The sequence below is a fragment of the Thrips palmi genome, unplaced genomic scaffold (genome assembly GCF_012932325.1).
Source record: "Thrips palmi isolate BJ-2018 unplaced genomic scaffold, TpBJ-2018v1 HiC_scaffold_15, whole genome shotgun sequence".
In the NCBI taxonomy this organism is placed as follows: domain Eukaryota; kingdom Metazoa; phylum Arthropoda; class Insecta; order Thysanoptera; family Thripidae; genus Thrips; species Thrips palmi.
The window spans coordinates 8,447,075-8,470,415 of NW_023144624.1; the positions used below are offsets into that span (position 1 = coordinate 8,447,075).

Below are 23,341 nucleotides of genomic sequence, written 5' to 3' on the forward strand. Positions count from 1 at the left end.
TCTTTAAAAAATCATGTTTTGGGTCGATTTTAAGCAGCCACTGCGTCTGATCCAAGGCGGGCATTTTGCTCCCTCAACGGGCAATTGTTCCTTGGACCTTCCTTTAGCATGCCTCTGTTACGGAATGCGATTATCAGTCTTAGTTTGGGAGCAGTATTGTCTCAAAGTTGACCAAAACAGGCACAACGATTTTTCAAAGACATTTCTGAGCGTTTCGGCCAACTTTGAGACAATACTGCTCCCAAACTAAGACTGATAATCACACTCCGTAACAAAGGCATGCTAAAAGAAGGTCCAAAGACCAATTGCCTGTTGAAGGAGGACGAAATACCGCCTCGGATCAGACGCAGTGGCTGCTTAAAATCGGCCCAAAACACGATTTTTCAAAGACATTTCTGACCGTTTTGGTAAACTTTGAGACAATACTGCTCCCAAACTAAGACTGATAATCACACTCCGTAACAAATGAATGCTAAAGGAAGGTTCAAAGACCAATTGCCGGTTGAGGGAGCAAAATGCCCGCCTCGGATCAGACGCAGTGGCTGCTTAAAATCGGCCCAAAACACGACCCCAGCTACCTCGCCGCGACCCCTTAAAATTTTTTCGCGACCCCACTTGGGGTCGCGACCCTAAGGTTGAGAACCACTGGGCCAGGCACACCGCGCTGCCTGGAACGAGCGATGCAGGGCGCGGCGCGTCCAGAGAGGACGCGTCCCTGCTGGGCCTCGGCGGCGTCCCTGCGTCCCAGGGCGCGGCCGGTAACAATGGGCCCGTCATGCACTGCTCGGCCTTGACTGGCCTTGACGAGGGGCAGGCGGGCCGTGCCGACAATTAGACAGGTTGCCTTGATGAAGACCGTGAAGGAGGAGGTGTAGTCCCTGTAGTCCCTGCCCCGGCCGTTCCCATCCGCATGGCTGCGCCATCGCCCCGCCCTTGATCATTGCCGCCCCGCCACGCCCCGCCACGCGCGATGTCGTCCGCATTCTTCATTACTTCAATTTCCGCGTCCACATGCTGACGACGCGCTCGCAGCCCTCGAGGAGTGCCTGCTCCTCCCTGCGGCTCGCGGCTCGCTGTCGCGTGACGAGCGGGGGCGGCGGGGGTGGCGGCGGCGGCGGCGGCGGGGGCGGCCGAAGTTACAGTGCCGGGCAACTCGGCCTTAATTTCCGATACTCGGAGTTGTTTCCCCTCCTCATTTGTGTTATTTCTCCGGTCGCGTCTGTCGGCTTATTGGCGGTGAGGTGGCCTTTTCCAGCTTTGGGGGCCTTAAGTTTCCAGCGCAGGTTAATCGGCGGGGGAGCAGGGGGTGACCCTGCGGTGACCTTGCCACCGGGAAGCGGGAAACGTGATTTCCCGTAACTTTTTCCAACGCGGCAATCAGAGCCACAGCCCCCGCCTCAAGGCGGCGCGTGGAGTTAGTGGGGGCCTTGGAGTTTAGTGCGACAGCTTCGTCGGGCTGCCGTGGCAGAGGTGTCGTCGCGCGGTCTCTCTCGCTCTCGCGGCGCGTCGTCCTGTAAGAGTGCGAGAGGGCCGGGGCGACGAACCGCCGCTGTGTGGAATAAGCCCACAGTCCCACTGCCGGGAGCGCCGCGTCGCTTCCATAATCGGCATCCCTTGCCGGCCTCGCCGGCGAGCTCGCCGGTGCCTTTGTAGCCACAGCTGCATCTTCTCAGGAGTCTACATCGTTTCCCTGACCGACGTGTGTCCACCGCGAGCCACTCGCCGCGTGTCGTCTCCCCTCCCCTCCCCTCCCCGTCGCTTTTCCGCCGTTTTGACTTCGCCGCGCCCGCGGAAGACTGGGCCGGGGGCGGCGCCGGTACGCCGGGACCCTCAGCCACGGGGCAGGCAGGCAGGGCTGGCATCCTCGCTGCATGCTAATTGGGGGCAGCATGTGCCGAACCGGATTTGGGGCCGGGGGCAGAGGGGGAGGGGGCAGAGGGGCCGGGGGCAGAGGGGCCGGGGGCAGAGGGGGCGGGGGCAGAGGGGCGGGGGCGGCAGTCTATCCGCACGTCCGCTCCGAATGCCAACCGAGGGGTAAACATTCTGCGCGGTAGTACTCGTCAGCCGCCAGACCGCCAGACCCGAGGAAGGGTGCACGCGCCAGCGCGCCAGCGCGCCAGCTGAGCCGACCTGCACGTCGGCACGCCGTCCGGGAGGCCCCGGAGGCCCTGGAGGCCCTGGAGGCGCCGGAGCACTAGACGTGCGACCTGCGCGCCGAATGCGTATGCATTCCTCATGAGACGTCGGCCTGCCTGCTGCGCCATGGCTGCGCCGACCCAGCTGCACGGCCTGCACGGCCACTGCAAGGAAAGCGGCCCGAACTCCGCGAGGCGAGGCCAACCGTAGCCAAGCCCCCGCCGCGGTCGCGCAAACGCCGCGCAAACCGCTGATCGATGGCGACAAATGGACCAGAACCGCGCTGATTCACTGATACACTGATAGTCGACTCGTCGCCCTGCAGCAGCGTGACGGCGTGGGCGCGACGTCACCGCCCAGCGCTTTCCGACTCACTTCCGACTCATCGCCGCCGCGCCCACCTTCATTTCAATCCGCTGCCGGCGATCGTCATGACGCTGATACAGTGTACACAACGCCGCGCTGCCGCGCTCCGCCGCCACCCGAGACGCGGCCCGGACGTGGCACGCGACGCACGCGACGCGCCCCACGTGACCGCCACACCGGCAGTGTCACGCCGTGGCCGAGCGGTGAGGGCGGCGGCCCGCCGAGTGGAAAGGCCAAGGTTCGCGTCCCGGCGGTGGTGGCGGTGCACTTTGCGTTGTGTTCCCTACCGGAGTTCCGCTCCGTTCCGCGACAAAGCACAGCAGCTCGGTGGAGCTGGAGGCAGAGCCGGCAGAGCGCGGCCAAAGAATGGGGGGATAAGTTGCGACGCCTCCCTTTCTGCGCCAAAGCCACCTCCCTCAATGGCTTTACCTGGAGCGCACCGCGCGGCGAGGCGCCACTGCCCCTTCCCCGGCACAGCGCGCAGCGCGGCCACGCGCGGCCACGCAGCCCGGCCAGTTGTTATGCAAATGCGGAGGACGGTTTTCGTGCGCCGCTTTTCCCTGTTTTCGTCCCTATTTCGGTCCTCTTTCTATTTTGCGCCGGGGCAATGAAGAAGTAGTAAGGTGACACGGACCTAATGCCCCTTCCCCCGCAGCCGCGCAGCCCCAGGCCGGCAGCCCTGGGGGCGGCCCGGAGTCCCGGCCGTCGAATCCTGTTGTGTCCTGGAGCAGGCCGAGAGCAGGGGCCAAGAGCAGGGCCAAGAGCAGGCCCCGAGGGACGCACCCGAGACCCACCCGGGCTGTCCCGGGACGCCGGATCCGCTGTTCGCGATGCCCTCCGACGAGCACGAACAAAGACGAGAGACTTTTACCGAAACAACTCCGCCACGCCGCCGTAACCAGGGTCACCTGGGAAGGTGAGAGTCTGCAAACACAAGCCACTGCTTCAGCCGGGAGGATACTCGTGAGCACCAGTAGAGGTACCAGTGCGCGGATCTTCGCGGAGCAGCGATCAGTGCGGTGGAAATGCACGGATGAAGGGGTTGGGCTGGTGCCGGCTGGTGCCGGGCGGAGGTAGAGGTCGAAAACGACAGCGAAGCGGCGAGCGAGTTGCAGTTGCCATTCAACTTGTGCGTGGCTCGACCACGTCTGCTTTTTCTGGACCACATTTCGATTCAGAGAAAAGCTCGTGGATTTGCCTTTGTGTTGTTGTCATTTTCGATCAAAGGACGGCTTTGCCTTTCGAAGAATCGGTGTTCACTCTCGAACAAGCCACGCGGAAGGACCCTCGTCTTCATGGGTGGACGCCGCAGCGGCGGCGCTCCTAGCCAAGCTCCTAGCTCCCCGTGCGTGGGCGTGGATCCCAGCGCCTGCAGGACGTTTCCGAAAAGAGCTGCCTTCGCTCTCTCTCGCACTCGTGGGGCGTCCCGTAGGGGCTCGAGGGAGCCGCGCGTAGCGTGGGCAAGCCTTCGCCGAACAGTCAGGAAGAGCAGTCCGTCCCTTCCCGGTAGCGCGGCCTGCGCCACGCCCCGCGCGGCAGATGCTGCTCCATTGCTCGCGTTTGCCAAAGTGGCGCGAGAGCAGGACAGGCAGTCCAAGGCAGTCCGACTGGACGGCGCCAGATGGGGCCTGCCTTGGCGCCTTGGCCTGCCACGACTCCTGCCAGGGCTCCCCGGAGGACGAGGACGCCGTCAACACGTGGAAAACACACGCGGCAGCTGTCAAGGCGGCATGCCGCCCGCCCACGCGCCGCCCCTCTGCTGCCTTGTTGTCGTTCGCAGCCTCACGGGCAGTCAGACGACAAACCGATGCAGTGTCAGCCTGCTGCTGCAGGCCCGCGGCGGTCGCGATCAAAGACGTCACAGCGCTTCGTCTTTTCGTCCTCGCCGCACGGCATCGTGCCCGCGGGCAAGGCGCGTGCCAGCTCCGAATCGGCTGCCTCGCCTCCCCTCGCGGGCCGCGGGCAGGATGGTGCGCAGTGCCGGAAGGATGGCACGTCCATCAAAGTGGCGGCCCGGCCGCGCTACCCGCAGTACCAAGTCGTTATCCGCAGAGGCACGCGGGCGCACCAGGCATCCGCGGTATTCGCACGACGCGTGTTACTGCGCGGCTTTACCGACCGCGGCGGGCCGACGCACACCCAAGACCGGCATGCAGCGTCGCAGCGGAGAGAAAGGGTTGCGAGGCGCGGCCCTGAGGGGGCGGGGCGGGGCGGGGCGGGGCGGGGCGGGGCGGGGCGGGGCGGGGCGGGGCGGGGGCGGGGCGGGGCGGACGGAGCAGGCAGCCCAAGGGCACAGGCACCTGTTGCCTTGCAGTGCGCCAGCAGTGCGCCCGCACCTAGAGGGCCGGGAGGGGAGCTGGACTCCGAGCTGGGGCACTGTAGTTGGCGGTAGCTGGGACAAGTGCGCCCTGCGTCACCACCGTCACCACTCCGGGCTGATGTGGAGTCACGGTCCCTCGGAGACCCGCCGCCGCCGCCGCCCCGGCGTGTGCGGAGTGGACGAAGCACGGCGTCTTGCCGCGTGACCCAGCAAGCAAGCTCTTACAGTGCCAGAGATACCCGGGCACGCCCGCAATGCAGGCGCCACGTTCCGAATCAGCTCTCGGACTCTCCGGTGCACACGTAGGAGACCACACTCTAAATGTTCTGCAGTGAAGATTCTCCATATTATGGTGAAAATGTTCCATATTATGGTGGTGCAGCTGACTTCGTAACATACCATTGAGAATTCACTGTAACTTATAGAGATTTTGACGAATTTCGTTGGTATTATGGAGAAAATCTCCACCATATTTTGTTGCGGTGCAGCCTTTCACCGTAAGACATTTACTGTGCACAGTGGAACCAATCACTTGCTTGTCGTTCGCGGCGCGTGGCGAGGCGAACGACCGCGACGAGACCGCTTCCTTTTTGTCGAGTAGTCCAGTCGTCCGCGAGGGGCACGAGGTGGCACGAGGCGGCACGAGGTGGCACGAGGCGGCACGAGGTGGCACGAGGGGGCACGAGGTGGCACGAGGGGGCACGAGGTGGCACGAGGTGGCACGAGGGGGCACGAGGTGGCACGAGGTGGCACGAGGTGGCACGAGGGGGCACGAGGTGGCACGAGGGGGCACGAGGTGGCACGAGGTGGCACGAGGTGGCACGAGGTGGCACGAGGTGGCACGAGGTGGCACGAGGTGGCACGAGGTGGCACGAGGCGGCACGAGGGGGCACGAGGTGGCACGAGGTGGCACGAGGTGGCACGAGGTGGCACGAGGTGGCACGAGGTGGCACGAGGTGGCACGAGGTGGCACGAGGGGCACGAGGTGGCACGAGGTGGCACGAGGTGGCACGAGGGGGCACGAGGGGCACGAGGGGGCACGAGGTGGCACGAGGTGGCACGAGGTGGCACGAGGTGGCACGAGGTGGCACGAGGTGGCACGAGGTGGCACGAGGTGGCACGAGGCGGCACGAGGGGCACGAGGGGCACGAGGTGGCACGAGGTGGCACGAGGTGGCACGAGGTGGCACGAGGTGGCACGAGGTGGCACGAGGTGGCACGAGGTGGCACGAGGTGGCACGAGGTGGCACGAGGTGGCACGAGGTGGCACGAGGGGGCACGAGGTGGCACGAGGTGGCACGAGGTGGCACGAGGTGGCACGAGGTGGCACGAGGTGGCACGAGGTGGCACGAGGTGGCACGAGGGGGCACGAGGTGGCACGAGGTGGCACGAGGTGGCACGAGGTGGCACGAGGGGGCACGAGGCGGCACGAGGGGCACGAGGGGGCGCGGCCCGAGGCGATACAAGCCGAGCGTTAGCCGGACCCGTCGGAGCGCCGAAACAGCCGAATGCCATTTACAAGCATTAAGGGGGAAACGGGCAACGAGCGGCCGGATGCAAATCGCCTAGCTTGCTAGCTTGCTCAAGCCTTTTACATGCAGCGTCTGCCGAAAACGAAAACAAAAACAAAACAAAAAATACGATTTCAAGAAATCCTAGGAGTCACGAAGTCAATTTGATTATTGTGTAAGAGTGTGGAGAAAGAAAAGAAGTGGTGTTGTGAAGTTGTGGCTCAGGGGACTACCAATGGCAGTGGTACCAATGTGGTCGATGTGCCATCCGTCGAAATTTAAACTTGACAATAAAAAGAAATCAAAATGCTGGTAAATTCAAAAAATTCCAATGCTAATGTATTCCGCAGTGTTCTGACAATGGAACATCTTTGAAGTCCATCATGATTAAAATGTTCTTAGCAGAAAGAAGTCAGTAAATTAATTTTCTCGGGTTGGCAACTATTTTCTCGGCGTCTGCGCCCTTGCGAAAATCGCGAAGCTGAAAGCGCCAGCAGTCGCGCATTAAAACTGCCCCTCCATTGTTGTGGACGTTGAATTGTTTGGCTTGTTTCAAAAGGCTATGGTTCTCTAGTCATGTTTTCTTCAATTCTGTGTAATAGTTCTCCCTTACAACGTATCAACACCACGACGGTTGGTTTGACAAACTTCATAACTCGGGAGGGATGGTTCGAAACGCGGGTGAGTCTTGTTCGAGGAACATGAGCACTGCAAGTCGCGAGGTGGAGCGAAGTGGTCCTAGTGCTAACTGAATCACAACAACAACACTGCGCATGTCCAAAAACACTCCAATCAAGAAGTATTATTGGATAGTTCTACCCGAAAAACTGCGTTCGAACCGGCACCAATTCTATTGTTGCATCTTGTCTACTGCAGTCAAAGAAATTTCATTTCGAACGTTGCTTTTCAGCTTTTGGAGTAAGCTGTACAGACCCAAAGAAGCTCCGCATTGGTCCGCCCGGGTGGCCCCCAGTGCCTTTTTTTCCTTTGACGAGTCGAGTTTGCCATGGAAACGGCGATTTGACAGCAAATTTCTCAAATTGGCCACCAATTTTTGACCAGATTTCAACATCAGATCAGCGTTCAAAGTTCTACTAGTCTGCAAATCTATTAAAATCGTATAGAAACTTCCGAAATGCATAAAGGGCCACACAAATCAAATCTCGAGCCGGCTGAGTCCTGGGTATACTATAAGGCTACTTCGTGCCTAAAAAGAGCCGAGATCCGACCGTAAGTTTGATCCAGACGGGAGAAGCACTGCCGTGTTTTCGCTAATGAGCCCTGTCATTATTGAGGAGGCCGGACCCGGATGCCCGGAGACCCGGAGGAATCAAAGTCCCTCAGGACACCACGGGAAGAGGCTTTAACCTCGCCCCCGGTAGAAAAAACACAAAAAATCCTCAAAAGTGGACGGGGCGGGATTTTAGCTGAACGAGGGTGCCGCGAGTGCCGCGCGGGGGTGGGTATAAAACAAAGCGCGATCGACGGGCGGAGACTTTACGATTCCTGGACCGGCCGGCGGGGCGGGCCTCGGCCGGCCTGCCCGAAAATTGACTCGGGGGCGACTTGGGGGCGCCGTGAATCAGGAAGAAGCTTCAAAGTCGTGAACCTTTCCCGCCCGCATGCCGTGCCGCGCCGTGCCGCCCCTGGCCTCGGCCTCGCCAGGCCCGCCCCGCCCGAACTTGCTGCATTAGGGCAGATAGTGATCGCCCCTTATTACAAAAGCGCGCTCGCCTCGCAGAGCTCGCAGAGCTGGCAGACCAGGCCCGGGCCCGGCCACAGCACAGGGCCCCGGCTCGTCGCACCCTGCAGCCCACTCCGTGCGGGTCACTCCGTCGCTCTGTCTCTCTCGCACTGCAGAGACAGAGCTGGTTCCATTAGCCCGGCCCATGAAACGGTGCGTCCGGCCTTTCCAGGCCTTTCGCCTGGTAGGTGCGCCTTTCGTGCGTCCCACGGCCTTTACGCCCCGCGTTTGCGGCGTTTGCCCGGTACACCTGAGTGAGCGATAAAGGCCTTTATGAAGTGGCGAGGCGCTGCGGTGCTCCGGCCAGTCCGGCCCGCCCGGCCCGGGGCTTTGGATCGGCCGGATCGGTCGACGGCGTGGCGTGCTGCAGCCTGCATCGGGGCCGAGGGGATCATTTTTCCTCGCTTTTAAAGCGGCAAGCGGTGGTGCTGAATAAAGCTGCTGGAGAATCCAGGCCGTTTCAGCGCTCCAGCGCAGCGAGAGAGAGAGAGAGAGAGAGAGAGAGAGAGAGAGGGGGGGGGGGGGGGGGGAGGGGGAAGCTCTGCGCGGCTCCGGCACGTGGACATCCGGAACACTTTCCGGTCGCCAGCGGATCGTCCTCGTGCTCGTTGGAACACCCGTTTGGGCCTTCGGCTGGGAGCACGGAAAAACAGAATCTTAGAAAGCGCGATCTCGAGCATAGTAACTTTCCTTATAACTCGCCTAATTGTTTCCTGAAATAGCGTCAATTATTCGAACTTTTCTGACTTGGCCGTGTATTCCTACGTGGCTGCTGTAAGTGGGTGGCGGCTTGTTGTCCGCCCCCTCAGTCTCCCGGAGGATGAGCTTCACCCCCCCCCCCCCCGGCCATCCCCGCACACATCCGCCCCGCGGGACTCCCGGGGACTCCCACCCCGCGTCGCCGCGCCGCCGCGTCGCGCATGAAGCGATGAGGCAAGCACGCCGCGACGCCGAGCACCCAGGTAAATAACACTCATGCTTCTCGCGGGGGGAGGGGGGGGAATTCGCTGGCGCTGGCCGGGTCGGGCCGGGCGCACCGCGCGCCCGAATGGATTGGACAATGGAGGAAAAGAGCGACGCCGCGCCACAGGTGTTATTTTTCCGAGTAGCGGTTGAGGGTGGGGAGGGCGATAGTTCCGGCGCAGTGCCCTTGCCGTGGCGTGCCCAGCCGGGCTGTGGCGGCCGTATTGACATTAGGCGGGGCGTGATTAGAACAAACTGGGGACGTGTCGCGTCCCTCGCCCCCGACCCCTCGCCGTCCCCCCCCCCCCCCCCCGCCCCCGCCCTCGCCGTCATCAGGCCGGACTAGACGGCAGGGCAGGACTGCCACGGGAACGCGCCGCTAATTAGTACCGCGGATTTGAAGAGATTCACTTAAACTTGCAACTCGGCGGTCACGGCCGGGGTCGGGCCTCGGCCACGGCAGTCACGGCCGCCAAGACGACGCGACCCGCTGGACCGGCTGACTCGCTGGCTGCCTGCCTGCCCGCCTTTGTGGCCGTTGTGGTGCCGTTTTTTGCCCCCCCCCCCAACGCAAAGAGAATGCTAGGAAAACTAGAAGGTAGAAAACTGAAAAGTAAAACAAAATAAGAATTTGAAAAAATTGCCCGGACTTCACCGGTGACAGCCGCCCTCCGCTCTGGTGCCCCGTCAGGGCAGTGCCGGTGCCCTGGCAGCCATGCAGGGCCGGGCCGGGCAGCATCCGCAGTTCAGCCAACGCTCGGCGCCGGGCCGCCCCGTTTTGCCGCGTGCATTGACGGGGCTACATTTGTATGCCGGCGCCGGCCCAGTCCTTTGTACCTGGGCCCGGGCCTAGGCCCAGGCGTGCCGCCCCGCGTGTCATCAGCAGGCGCAGGCAAAAATGCACGCACACACGCACACTTGAATGGCATGCTGTGTGACGTCACGTGGTTGCTTTCGGGAATCGCCGCGCGGGGCTTAAGCTCGCCCTTTGTACGGGGCGTGGCAGTGTGGCGGCAGGGCGCGGCAGGGCGTTGGCGTGGTGTTTTGCCAGGTTTGCGACCCGCAAAGCGTGCAAAGCGTCTTCATCCCCACCTAGGGCGACTCGCTTTCCAGGGACAGCCACGCGGAGCCGCGCGGAGCGCGCAGGACGTGACGGGATCAGCACACACACTCGCACACACTCACTGCCGCGGTGCACGCATACCAACGCCGCAAATCCAAAAGGTTCCGGTTCGGCGGGGAATCTGCGGAGGCATTTTCCCCGCATTCCCCGCCCGACGACGCCGCGTTGCCGAGATGTTTGTGATCTTTGGGAAAGCGCAGCCGGAGGTCCGCGGCACACCCAGAAGCGTTTCACTCAAGGGGAATTTCTTTGAATTTGTTACGGAAATATTTCCTTGAAGTTACAGAAAGAATTTCTTAGCCTCAAACGCACCAGCTTCAATTCATATTCACTATTGGTTAAAAGAACGAGGGTCATTGTACACCTATAATTTTTGGTTGAACAAATCGTTTTTTTTTCGGGGTGCGCCGGCAAGCCCACACCTGGGCGGTGCAGGCGGCCAGGCTGGCTCACAGTCCTCGCGGTGTGAAGGGCTGAAGGAGCCTCACGGTGAAAGCGGCACCGTCTGAGCTCTCTCTCTCTCTCTCTCTCTCTCTCTCTCTCTCTCTCTCTCTCTCTCTCTCTCTCTCTCTCTCTCTAGAAAAAGCTCGGTATTCTCTGTAATGAATGGAGCTACCCCGCCGCCCCGCCGCCCCGCGCATCTCCACTGATAAGGGGATTCCGCGGCGCTGGCTGCTCGCCGCTCGCCCCGTGTCACTCTTAATCTCACTGGGGCTGCACGCTGGATGCCGAGCGATGCCGAGCGATGCCGAGCGATGCCGAGCCGCCGCGCTGTCGTCGCTCCGTCTCCCTCGCACCCGTGCGGACCACCCCGACCACCCGCGCAGCGCCGCAGGTGCGAAGGAGACAGACGCAGACAGAGCGCGCCGCCAAAGCGCCGATGCCGGCCTGGACGGCCCGGGACGGGAGGGGATGAATAATTCAGGGCCGCCGATGACGCGAAGCGCGGAGCGCCGAGCCCCGCCAGGCGACGAGTTTTAGCAAACGACAACAGAAACACGCGGCGAGGCGTTCGCGACGCCGCGGAGGAGGAGAAGGAGGAGGCCGCGGGGAGGCCATCGTCGCCGTGCATGGCGGCTCCCCTTCGTTGACTTCATTTCGTTTCGATTCATTCCGCCTCGCTTCATTAGGCGCGCGTTATTTTTCATGACGGGAAACAAAGGGCCTGGACCGCCTGGCTCGCCGCGCCGCGCCACGCCGCTCGGACGTGACCTCTGCCAATCCCCCATTTGCTTTATTTGCGAGGGTTGCTGCGCCCGTCAACGCGGTGCCCGCCGCCGCCGCCGCCGCCACCACACCGCCGGGGGTGTTGGGCTCCAGCACGCACGGCGCCAGACCCGCCAGGCCACCGGGGAAAGCTTAAGGCGACATGCGAGTGCGGGCCGTCGCGAATCTACCCCCACCCCATCCACCTCGCCCAGCGCCGACCAGCGCCCGGCCGCCTCGCCGACGGATTGCTGGGCATTTGGGTAGAGCCCAGTGCACCGCAAGGGGAGCATACGTCACGCCGCCTGCCTGCGCGCTGTGCAGGCGGGGAGGGCAGGCAGCCAGGCGGACAGACAGACAGACAGACAGACAGACAGACAGACGAGCAGGCGGACGGCGAGGCAGCCCTGGGTTCTGTCGTCTGCCCTCTCTGCGGGGACTCTTTGCCCGTGTGAAAGTGCGAGAGCATGAAGGCCCCGCCGGTTGGCCGGGCCGCTGCGCCCTGTGTGCCCGGCCGGCCAGCCTCGCCCGGGCCATTGCTTGTTGCTTGGAGCACCTGCTGGAGAGCCTGGAGCGCCTGGAGCGCCTGGAGGGCAGGCAGCGCGCGCGCACGCGTGTGTTGTGCCACCAGTGCTGCATACGCTCCGGGCGTCTCCCGCCCCCTCGCGCTCCGCCCCTGCCCGCCCCACTTCACCCTGCCGGCCGGGCAGCGTATTTGAAAAAGTTTGGCTCGCGCCCCAGCCTCCGCGGCGCGTGGCGTGGCGTCGACTCGATGGCTATTTATCGCCATCCTGGCGAACTCCTCTCCCCACTTTCCTGTTTCCGGCGCTAATTAACGTCCGCCCGATCGCTGTTCTCCCCGATTCTCCTCGCCGCCGTTCTTTATTTTCCGTTTCCAAATTTCCCGCGCGCGAGTCCTTCAACTCTCGTCCTCCCCGCGACACGACCGCGCCGCGCCGTGCCCGCCGGCCTCGCTAATCAGCCCGCATTCCAGACTTATTGTTGATTCTCCTGGAGGGGAGGGGAGGGGGAGGGTGCCTGGCCGCCGGCAAACAAGCCAGGCGAGCGAGGAATGCACCCCCAGACTCGTGTGGGCCGGTGCAGCGACAGTGTGTGGCTGCTCTTCTTGACAGCGAGTCCCGGTGCGCAGCGTGCGCAGCCGGCCTGTCCTTGTTTTCACGGCCCCCACGTGTTGTTCCAGGATGTGGCCGCTGACGCCGCTGACGCTGCTGGCCGTGCTGGCCGTGGCCGTGTTGGCGGACGCCACCGACGCGACCGCCCTGGGGGCCCTGGGGCTGGACACGCTCGAGGAGGACAAGCGGGCGCCGATGGGCTTCAACGGCATGCGCGGCAAGAAGGACGACCTGCTGGACGACGGCTTCGACAAGCGCGGCGGCAACTCGCTGGGCTTCAGCGGCATGCGCGGCAAGAAGAGTGACGAGGACGCCGACGACGCCCTGGCCATGGACAAGCGCGCCAGGAACCAGCTGGGCTTCAGCGGCATGCGGGGGAAGAAGGACGACTACGACGAGGCCGTGTTCACGGACAAGCGCGCCAGGAACCAGCTCGGCTTCAGCGGCATGCGCGGCAAGAAGGACGACTACGACGTGGACGCGGACGGCGCCGCGCTGTTCGACAAGCGCACCAGGAACACGCTGGGCTTCAGCGGCATGCGCGGCAAGAAGGCGTCCTCGGACGAGTTCGTCCTGGACGACCTGGACAAGCGCGCCAAGAACCAGCTCGGCTTCAGCGGCATGCGCGGCAAGAAGGGCGGCATGGACGACGTGGAGGCCTACCTGGCCAAGAGGGCGCGGCAGGCGGCGTTCGTCGGCATGCGGGGGCGTCGCGAGAACGCCCAGGTGAGTGTGCATCTCTCTCACAACTTGCGTCAATGTCCGTCCATGCACCCTAAAGCTCACCTTGACTCCTCCTCGCAGGCCTTCTTCGGCATGAGGGGCAAGCGCAACCCCGGGGACGGCTACGGCGCGTACGACAGCCTCGACGAGGACGGCGTCATCAGCTTCCTGCGTTCCCCGGAGGCGACGCGCGACGGCGTCGTCACCTACCGGAGCAAGCGCTACCTGCCCTCAACCTGGCAGCTGCGGAACTCCAAGAAGGCGCCCTTCTCCGGCTTCATCGGGCTGCGGGGCAAGAAGAGCGTCTTCGTCCCGGCGCCGAGTAAGTCGCGGCCTTGAGGCCTTGATCGGCACGCCGGGCGCGGAGGCTGGCTGGGCGCGCTGGGCGCGCTCGTGGCGCCCGGGGCAAGGCGTGGGCGGCGGCCGGCACAGCTGCAGCAGCTGGGCAAATCCGGAGGCCTCGGCAGCCCGGGGCGGTAACTCATTTTAATGCCATCGAGAGTAAATACCCGGCCTGCCGCCCCGCCCGGCCCCGCCCGGCCCCGCCCCGCACAGTGGGCCAGAAGACCGGTGGAGGCGGCCAAAACTCTAGACGCGTTTTGAGCTCCATTGTCAAACAGGACTCGAATCGAACGTGTGACCCCATCAATGGATTCCTCGTTCGGAGAGCAATCCTTTGGTGGGGTCACACGTTTGATGCGAGGCCTGTAGCGACTCTGGAGCTCAAAACGCGTTTTTGGAGTTTGGGCCGCCTCCGCCGGTCTTCTGGCCCACTGTGCCCCACCCCACCTCGCTGCAGCTCGAGGGCTGTTTGCTCCTGCTGCCGACTCATCGCCGCCCTCCTGTTGCAGGTTTCCTCCAGACGGACGAGCAGCGGGACCTGGCGCAGTGAGGGCCACCCCGCCCCGCCGCCCGCCGCTCGCAGAGGAGCAAAACGAAGAAATCATCTGACATTTTATTTTGGTTTTCACTTCCGTCTTTGGTTCTTGTTTTCGTTTCGGTCGTGGTTATTATGCGCGCTGTATCGAACCGCCCGCTCTCGCTGTTAGGAGTAGATGTACAGTACTTTTGATTTGCCTATTCTTGGGCGGTGTTTACCTTCCCGATTGGGTCTACGAGCGCAAACAAAACCCCGTCTCGTTTCACATTGCGCTGAGCAGCTAAAAGGATGAGCAAGTAACAGTGACAGTGAATTTCTTCCACGTCTCGCTGTTAAGTTGTTGTTACCTCGATGCGATTTTTGCTGTCGTTGATTTTTTTAGGTTACTCAAATAAGGCACATACTATTTAATTTATATGAATTACAAGGAAGACAGCAGATAGAGTAAAATACAGGTCTTTAAGTAGCTCGACGTTATGAGAAAGTTGTTGCACTTGACGGAGGAGATATGCGGACTAGTGTAGACGATCCTCCATTAATAAACACATTTCCGGCAACTAGTAAATGTTATTATTGTGAATAAAAATAAAACTAACGTTTTCCACGTCGAATTTATTAATTTCCATGCACCACATTGTGTTGCAGGCATATGTATTTATGTAATTTATGAAATCTCAGAATAATAAACCTATCTTTTATTTACTGTTCTGTCGTTAATTTTCAACAAAGAGAATGCCATGTCGCGCGATGACATGGAATCAATGAAATGCAACATTAGCTCCATCTCAATTTAATTAAATCAAATGTCAGTTGAGTGTGGTGTTTTTCTCGTCCGTATCCCTGATACACGCGAGGGGCAAGGCTCACTCGTTGTTTTCGCTGGCATCGATTTCCATAGTCCCCTCTTTCAACCTGGCCGTGGGTTACGGCGCTGACAGGCAAGTGCGATACGAACGTGGCGAGAATGTCGCTCTGTTTTCAGCGCCAGGCAGCGTTAAAACACGTAAAGCATCAACGAAACATTTATACCGCGCCGCCGAGGTGGACGCACTGGTGGTGCCCTCTGGTGGACAGCGGACAGCTATACCCCGTGTCACAGCGATGGGATAGAGCTGCCTTCGGCCAGGGCAACGGCAAACTTCAACAGTATATTACTTTGCAAAAATTTAATAATACTCTTTTACAAAAAAATACATCAAATGGCGTATATACATTTACTAGTCTTAGTGAGCTTTAGTGATTACGTATCAGGAGGCGAACAACCTCCCTATATAATACCGGCCGAACGTGAAGTACAGAACAACTGCCCACATCACGTAGAAGGACATCTCCAGGATATACAATCTGTGAAAAAAAATAATTCTTCAGTAGTTTGGCAAGAAGGCCATTCCACGCCAGACCACCCACGGCATGGAACAGCCTAAAGAACGTAATGAATAAATTTCTCTGCCACCTACTTTCTCAAAAGGCTGACCCTTTGTGCTTTCGGAGCCTCCTCCTTGAAGACGTACTTGAACGCTCCTTGGATCACTAGTATGGGGAACTCTTCTGCATCCTATAAAAGAAAAATCACACGTGAATTTTTTTTTTTGGAGTTTTCTTTCGCGCCTGTTTGCGTTTTTTGAAACAGGACTCACGTAATCGAAGCAGGACAGCTTGTCCTCCAGGACGATGCCGAAGTCGGGGCGCTCCGTCGGGTCGATGAAGCCGTGCAGGACGTCGCACTTCTTGGTCTCGATGGGGAACTCGTTGTGCATGAAGTAGGCCAGGGCGGCGTTGGCGTGGAAGATTTTCCGGTACATGGCGATCATTCTGAAGGAACAGGCACGTGGCCATTGTATTATTGGTCGGGGCCTTTGAACCCTCGCCTTCCCCTCCACTGCCGCTCGGCCGCTCGGTCGCGACCCGCGACCCGCGGCCCGGGGCTCTCGGGCCGGCTCGTTACATACCTGGGTTTCTGACCGGTCAGCCTGAGCAGCGTGTCAATGACCAGGCCGTAGGGCAGTTCGCTCAGCACCGTGCCCAACCAGTAGTAGGCGTAGGACGTGCCGATGTGGTAGCTGGGGTACCGGACCGGGTTCACGGCGTAGGTCACCAGGTCGGCCAACTGTCTCTCCTGGTCCTTGTAAGTCTTCCTCTCGTAGCGCGAGCCCTCCATGTTGACCACGTCTACTGAATCCTCATCCTGACGCCTGCAAACGACGGACTACATTAGGCCTTTCTCGCGGAGCCTGCGCCTCGCTGACAGAAAATGAGTTGATTCTGGACCCAGTGACAGATTCGTTCCGCTTGGATCATGATTGCTACGTTTCGTTGAGTGAGCACTTACTTCAGAACGCTGATTTTCTTGGCCTTGGCCACGGCACACACGATCATGCCCCTGATGGCCCAGTCCACGGGTGAGAAGGACAGCGCCACGTTGGGGTTGCCGTACGAGAACCTCAGCACGCCCTTCATCGCGCCCGCCCAGATGCCGAAGGGTCCGTACAGGTTGTCCAGCCACCCGGGGAAGGGCTCCTTGCAGCTGCTGATGACTAAAGCCGAATGCTGCTTCACGCCCGTCCTCCACCAAGGCGTTTAGCGCGCCCGCAGTGTGCGCAGTGTGCGCAGTGTGCGCAGTGTGCGCAGTGTGCGCAGTGTGCGCAGTGTGCTTACCCACGGCCGGCCGGAAGATCATGACGGGGACGTCGTGGCGCGCGTCGTTGATGACGTTCTCGGCCAGGGCCTTGGAGAAGGTGTACGTGTTCGGCTGGAAGCCCAGGATCCTGCAGCACGACAGCAAGGGTCGGTCGAGGAGTCGGTGCCGCCGCCTCGCGCCAAAACAAACTTACTTGTGCGTCAGGCAGTCCAGGGTGTACTTGTCCTCGGTCTCGGCCAGCCGGACCATGGTGCGCCAGTCCAGCTCCGTGGGGTAGTGCTGCTCCTTGAGCACGGCCTCGTTGGTGAAGCAGTACGTCGTGGAGACGTACTGCAGCACCTCGAGCCTCTTCATCCGCCTGCACAGGTCGACGACCTCCCGGGTGCCCCTGGTGTTGAGGAGCAGCGCCTCCTTGAGCGGGTCGTCGAAGCGCACGGTGGCCGCGGCGTGGAACACGTACGACACCTTGTCCACCAGCATGGCCTCGTCGACGTCGCTGAGGCCGAGCCGCAGCTGGGAGCAGTCCCCCACCACGGCGTGCAGCTTGCCGGCGGCCTCGGGCTGCTTCTTCAGCAGCGGCTCGAACAGCTACGCACACAAGCACTCCACTGAGAGGGACGTCCCGGTGCAGCAACGCGGCACCGCCTGGGCACCGCACCGCGTACCGGGGTGTTGATGATGGTCTGGATCCTGTCCTGCGCCGCGACGCCCTTCTTGGGCCGCAGCAGCACGTGGATGCAGCCCACGTCCGGGCACGAGCGCAGCAGCTTCTCCAGCAGCACCTTGCCCATGAAGCCGGAGCCGCCGGTCACGAGCACGTGCTTGCCGGCCAACTCCCCCTTGATGCTGCCCATGTCCTCGGAGGCCGCCATGTCGGCGTCGCGCGGCGCGGTTCCACACGAGACTGCAGGCCAGGCCCGTGTTTGACGGCCGGGCAGGCCGGGCAGCCAGCCCACAACGCATCGAGGAGCACCCCATTCAATTAGCCGATCGGCGTGGGAAGCGGCCGCGCCGCCGCGCCGCGCCTCTGCTCTGCTCCGCTCTGCATACAATGCACCCGGCGCGCCGAAGTAGGCTGCCACGTCACCGACGTCACCGCGGTACGTCACCCCGCGTCACGAGCTAGCTGTCACCGCGAGGCGCCGCAAGCCGCGAGGGCTCGTCTGCTCGAATGTAACTCGGCACACGGACGCACATGGCCCACAAATATTAGTTGTAGTATCACCGTCATCGGACATGACTGCGTATTGCAGAAATGGGCACACGTGCGGCCCCAGGTGCAATGTCTCCCCCTTCCGGTGTAGCGAGCAGCGGGCAGGCGGGGCAGTGGAGGGAGACCGCCGTGCGAACCTCAGCCAGCGCTTCGCACTCTTCGCATCGCACCGAGTGCCGGCGCCCTCTAGCGGCTGGAGGGAGGGTGACTGCCGGGGCGCTACTCCGCGCCGGCCGACGCGGGGGGTATCGACAAGCCGGCCGCGGAGCGCATACCCCGTGCGCAGGGGTTGCGCGGTACTTCCCTCTGGGCCGCGCTGCCGCGCTGCGCAGTGGAGGGGAGCCCCGGCCGCGTGCCGCGTACTCGCTAACTTAGGTAACGATTCCGCAACATCCTTTGGAGAAAACTTTGGCAAACTCGGCGCTCATCCCGAACCAGAGGCGTCTTTTCAATTTCGGACCGGTGTGCGCGCTGCGATTTCTTTGCGCTAGACCTGTGCGATAGGAAAGCTGATACAGCATAAACGGGGAAATGAAATCCCTGGTGGGGGGGGCTTCCGCTGTCGGCAGGCTAGAGGGGCTAGGGCCACTGGCCGCGTGCGGGCCGCGTTGCCGCGCGTTGCCGCGTGCCCCGAGTGCTGCCCGCCCCTTTTCGCACCTGCCCCTCCCCTCCCCCTCCCCCTCCCCTCCCCTCCCCCTCCCCTCCCCCTCCCCCTCCCCTCCCCTCCCCCTCCCCTCCCCCTCCCCTCCCCCTGCGCTCTGATTCGGCCCGCGGGGCGTTGGCGGCGGCGGTTTGACAGAGCGTCGATCTATCCCCCATTTGGCGTGATTTAGGCCCCGGGCCGCGCTGCCTCGCCGGCCTCGGCCCCAGCGGGTCTGACCCGTCTGACCACAGCGCGGCAGCGCGGCGCACAGAAGGCGGTGAAATGGGGTTCGGCCGGGCCGGGCTAGCAGGGCGGACGGCGGACAGCGCAGACGGGCAGGCAACGGCCGCTCGGTGGCTGCAAGCACCGCGATGATGTGACCAGTGATGGAAGCAAGTCCCCGTCCTGCAGGGCATGCCCCGCGATCGGCTACACTCGTTTCGCAGCAGTGGCGTGGAAACTCCTCCGCGCCCATCTCCGCGCTTATGGAAACTCTCCGCGACTATGACTGTGTTTCGGACTATTTTCCAACAGTGTCCGGATTGAGTGAATTTCGATTGGATTGTGCGACTGCACTGGAAGCGTCCTTGACGTTTACGTAGTGACTTCCCCCTGGCGGCCCCGGAGTTCCTGCCGGGGGCGGTGGCTGGCCGTCCCCGTCCGGGGTCCCGCCCGGGGTCTCCGCCCGGAATGCACCTGACTGGCCGTCTCCGTCTTGCCGCCGCAGCACCGCAGTGGACGCCGACAAGGGCGGCGAATTCCACGGGAATTCCGGATCGGTAGTGCTGCCAACCTCCGCCGCCGCGGCAGTGCCACGGCCGGGCACGGCACGGCGGCAGTGGGGCCAACAAACGACCGTCATAAAATTGGCAATTCTGGTCGATTTTATTTGTTCCCCGGTGCGCGCTGGGCTGTGGCGCCGTGCCGCGTCTGATGCAGACCTCTGATCTGCTCCGCGGCTCCGCCGAGTCGAACCCAGGAACCCGTGGGGACCAGTGGGGACCAGGGAAACACTCCACGCGGAGTTTCTTTCACTTTGCGGGACTTTGGCGCCAGCGGAGAACCCGAGGGAACCTAACGCGCGTCGGCCGTGTTTGACCAGCCGCTCGTGACCCATCACCTACCGGGTTTATCGACTGATATTTCGGTTCTCATAACCCTCTGAGCGCAGAGTCCGCAACCGGCCTTTGCAGCGCACTCTCATCACACACGATCTCAAACCTCGCCAACTATTTTATGCTATACTTGTCACATCAAAGTATTTAGAGCCCACAAAAGCTTGCCAAGAAAATACTTCGTAATTCACAAACCAGGTTTCTTCGTGAAACAAACTTACCCTGTAGTAACTGGAAGTTTCCCCATGGAATTGACGGAGCCACTTCTTTTTCATTCTTCTTCGTCTTCTTCTTCTTACCTCAAGTTTTCTGTCAGGCTGATTCGACTGTTTTCCCTCCACGCCACTGCGTACTGCGCGGCTGTCGGTGGCTGTCGTTCTTTCCGCCGCGAGTGTTTGGCGGCGACACGGCGGAGGTACTCTGGGGTGCGTTATGCGACTCCACACCGCGCCACACCGCGTGCGGCCGCGCGGCTGTCGAGAGAACTTCCTCCTTGTCAGGAGTCTCAAATGGGCTTCCCGTGTAGAGAATGTAAGCTGTGACAGCAGGCATACGGCGGCCTAGCCGCGCCGCCGCGCCGCGCAGGACCACGCAGTGCGGGGGTCGCAAATCTCGCAACAAGACGTGCGTCTGGCGGCGGCCCCGCGGGTGGGACGTGTAAACACGCTGAAGCAAGCCCGCTGTCGGATGCTTTTGGAAAGCGCGGCGTCACCCTCGTGTTCGGCTGGATGGATACGATCGTAAACCGCCAAGCCGAGCGCAGCCCAAAACTTGGCCGGTTTCAGGTCGTTTGTTTTTGGCACATCAAGGTGCCACGCCCGCGGCCCGCACTCGTTCGCCAGATGGCCGCCCGTAAGGAGGCACGTCCACGTCGACGACCAAGTCGCGCCATGGCGGCCACATCTAAAAGCAATTTTGTGGTAACGAATCCTCGGGCAGGCGAGGCCGGCGAGGCGAGAGGCGGGGCCAGCTGCCAACAATAAGGCAAGGCGCGTGGAAAAAGATGGCCCTGCCGCTCCGGCGGGTGTTAGAAACCACGACCCCGAAATTAACGTGGCGCCGAGCCGCGCGATGATGACGGCGTTTGAGGCAAACTTGGGCCGTCAAGACGGAGGTCGCCGTCGACGTCAACGCTGGAACGGCGCGCTGCAGTGCGCCCTCCGGATGTTCCCCGGCATCGTCGCGGTGGTCGTGGCCACGCCGCACAGTGGGCCAGAGGACCGGTGGAGCCGGTCCAAATCCCGGGCGCGTTTTGAGCACCAAAGTGGCTAAATGAGACTCGAACCGAAGGAGTGACCCCACCAATGGATTGCTCTCCTAACGAGGAATCCATTGATGGGGTCACACGCTCGTTTCGAGTCCTGTTTAGTGACTCTGGTCTCAAAACGCGTCAAGAGTTCGCCGCCGGCGCCGGTGTCGGCGTGTAAGTGTACCCCCCCGACCCAGAGTACCCCCGGGTGCACAACGCCTAGGGCCATAGTACCCTGGGGTACATGACGACTAGGTTCAATGTACCCAGGGCGCCTAGGTGCCAGGCGAATTGTACCCCGGGTACAATGCGGCTAGGCGAAATGTACCCCGGGGTACATTTTGCCTAGGCTTATTGTATCCCCCGCCGGCCGCATGCACGTCGCCTAGGCGCAATGCACCCCTCCCGGATACAAAGAGCCTAGGCGAGGAGTATCCCCTCGGCCGGCCGGAGGGGGATACAATAAGCCTAGGCGCAATGCATTCCACCCCGGATACAAAGAACCTAGGCGAGGAGTATCCCCTCGGCCGGCCGGAGGGGGATACAAAAAGCCTAGGCGCAATGCATTCCACCCGGATACAAAAATCAAAAAAAAAAAAAAAAAAAAAAAAGGAGAAAAAAAGGGGGCCCTTCTCCCACCTCCGCACACAGGTCGGAGGGCCGCCTGCAACTTCGGTGGATCGGGGGAACCGGTGCTTTACAGGCGGCGACCCCAGGGGTTCTCGTCTGTATATGGGCCGGGCTTGAAGGGCGGGTTTGACAGTCTCTCTCTGCCTTGAGAGCCTTTGCTTTTCGCGGGGTGGTCTGTACCAAATGTACACCCGCTGTCCGGCGCTCTCTACCAAACATACAGCTTGTTTAAGGGCCAGCTTCAAAGGACTTATCATCTCCTCCCGACGAATCAGGAGGACCCACCCGCGACCAATTACGGGTGGCTGGATTGACGGATCAAATACTCCGTCGCTCCAGTGCCGAGGCCAACCCGCCGAAGCGCAGTTGCTTTTTAGACACCCCAGCGAAGTGGCCAGGTGAATGTGACTCTGACCACTACGCTATCAAGCTTGTACGTCTGGCGTCGTGTTGGACAACGGGTTTGAGTTGCAGTGGAAGGAAGCCAGTCGAAAAATGTAATGAAATGATGGGAGTCGATCCCAGGACCCTACTGCCGGGACCGCACGACTTTTGCCGCTCGCCCACCACAGCCCATGATGAATGGAGCGGCGTGAGGCGGGCTCTTGACGCGACAGGAATGGACCGACCCGGTCAAAATTTCACAAGAAGTTTGGGGAGTCGAACCGCCGACCTCAGCACGAAGAAGCGACGCCTCTACCCCCTAGACCATCACGGCACATGCAGTTCGTTGGCTGAAGTCACGGTTTTCAACAACACTGGGCGAGGCAGTAAAATTAAATGTTAATGTTTGTTTGGAATCGAACCCCCGACGTGTGGGACTGTTCTACACAGCTCCGCTCTGGTGGCCTCGAACCGTTCCACAAAAGAAAGGGAATCGAAAAAAAAATTGAGATGCCGGTATTCGAACACCGCACTGTGCAAATGCGATCGAACATCTGTAACATTTGCACAGTGCGGTGTTCGAATACCGGCATCTCAATTTTTTTTCGATTTCCTTTCTTTTGTGGAACGGTTCGAGGCCACCAGAGCGGAGCCGTGTAGAACAGTCCCACACGTCGGGGGTTCGATTCCTAACAAACATTAACATTTAATTTTACTGCCTCGCCCAGTGTTGTTGAAAACCGTGACTTCAGCCAACGAACTGCATGTGCCGTGATGGTCTAGGGGGTAGAGGCGTCGCTTCTTCGTGCTGAGGTCGGCGGTTCGACTCCCCAAACTTCTTGTGAAATTTTGACCGGGTCGGTCCATTCCTGTCGCGTCAAGAGCCCGCCTCACGCCGCTCCATTCATCATGGGCTGTGGTGGGCGAGCGGCAAAAGTCGTGCGGTCCCGGCAGTAGGGTCCTGGGATCGACTCCCATCATTTCATTACATTTTTCGACTGGCTTCCTTCCACTGCAACTCAAACCCGTTGTCCAACACGACGCCAGACGTACAAGCTTGATAGCGTAGTGGTCAGAGTCACATTCACCTGGCCACTTCGCTGGGGTGTCTAAAAAGCAACTGCGCTTCGGCGGGTTGGCCTCGGCACTGGAGCGACGGAGTATTTGATCCGTCAATCCAGCCACCCGTAATTGGTCGCGGGTGGGTCCTCCTGATTCGTCGGGAGGAGATGATAAGTCCTTTGAAGCTGGCCCTTAAACAAGCTGTATGTTTGGTAGAGAGCGCCGGACAGCGGGTGTACATTTGGTACAGACCACCCCGCGAAAAGCAAAGGCTCTCAAGGCAGAGAGAGACTGTCAAACCCG

At 61.2% G+C, this 23,341-nt stretch overlaps 3 protein-coding genes across 3 annotated transcripts in view; 1 reads left to right on the forward strand and 2 right to left on the reverse strand.

Moving 5' to 3' along the window:
* LOC117641448 (tachykinins) overlaps positions 1-14,806 on the forward strand; it is a 32,177-nt gene extending 17,371 nt beyond the window's left edge. Inside the window, exons 3-5 of the mRNA XM_034378778.1 lie at positions 12,570-13,227; positions 13,306-13,546; positions 14,076-14,806. Coding sequence (XP_034234669.1) covers positions 12,571-13,227; positions 13,306-13,546; positions 14,076-14,116 — 939 coding nt within the window. The 5' untranslated portion in view covers position 12,570 and the 3' untranslated portion in view covers positions 14,117-14,806. The remainder of the gene's footprint in view (positions 1-12,569; positions 13,228-13,305; positions 13,547-14,075) is intronic.
* LOC117641168 (putative protein FAM47C) lies at positions 5,329-6,336 on the reverse strand. Its single transcript, XM_034378306.1, has one exon. The coding sequence runs from the start codon at positions 6,334-6,336 to the stop codon at positions 5,329-5,331; it is 1,008 nt and encodes a 335-aa protein (XP_034234197.1).
* A 447-nt stretch (positions 14,807-15,253) lies between the features above and the next one.
* Positions 15,254-17,663, reverse strand: LOC117641447 (fatty acyl-CoA reductase 1-like). Its single transcript, XM_034378777.1, has 8 exons — positions 17,408-17,663; positions 16,936-17,330; positions 16,760-16,869; positions 16,434-16,638; positions 16,054-16,296; positions 15,742-15,916; positions 15,562-15,659; positions 15,254-15,448 (listed from the first exon to the last, which is right to left on the reverse strand). Exons 1-8 carry the CDS (start codon positions 17,612-17,614, stop codon positions 15,352-15,354), a joined length of 1,530 nt encoding a protein of 509 aa, XP_034234668.1. The 5' UTR covers positions 17,615-17,663; the 3' UTR covers positions 15,254-15,351.
* Between the last annotated feature and the right edge of the window lie 5,678 nt (positions 17,664-23,341).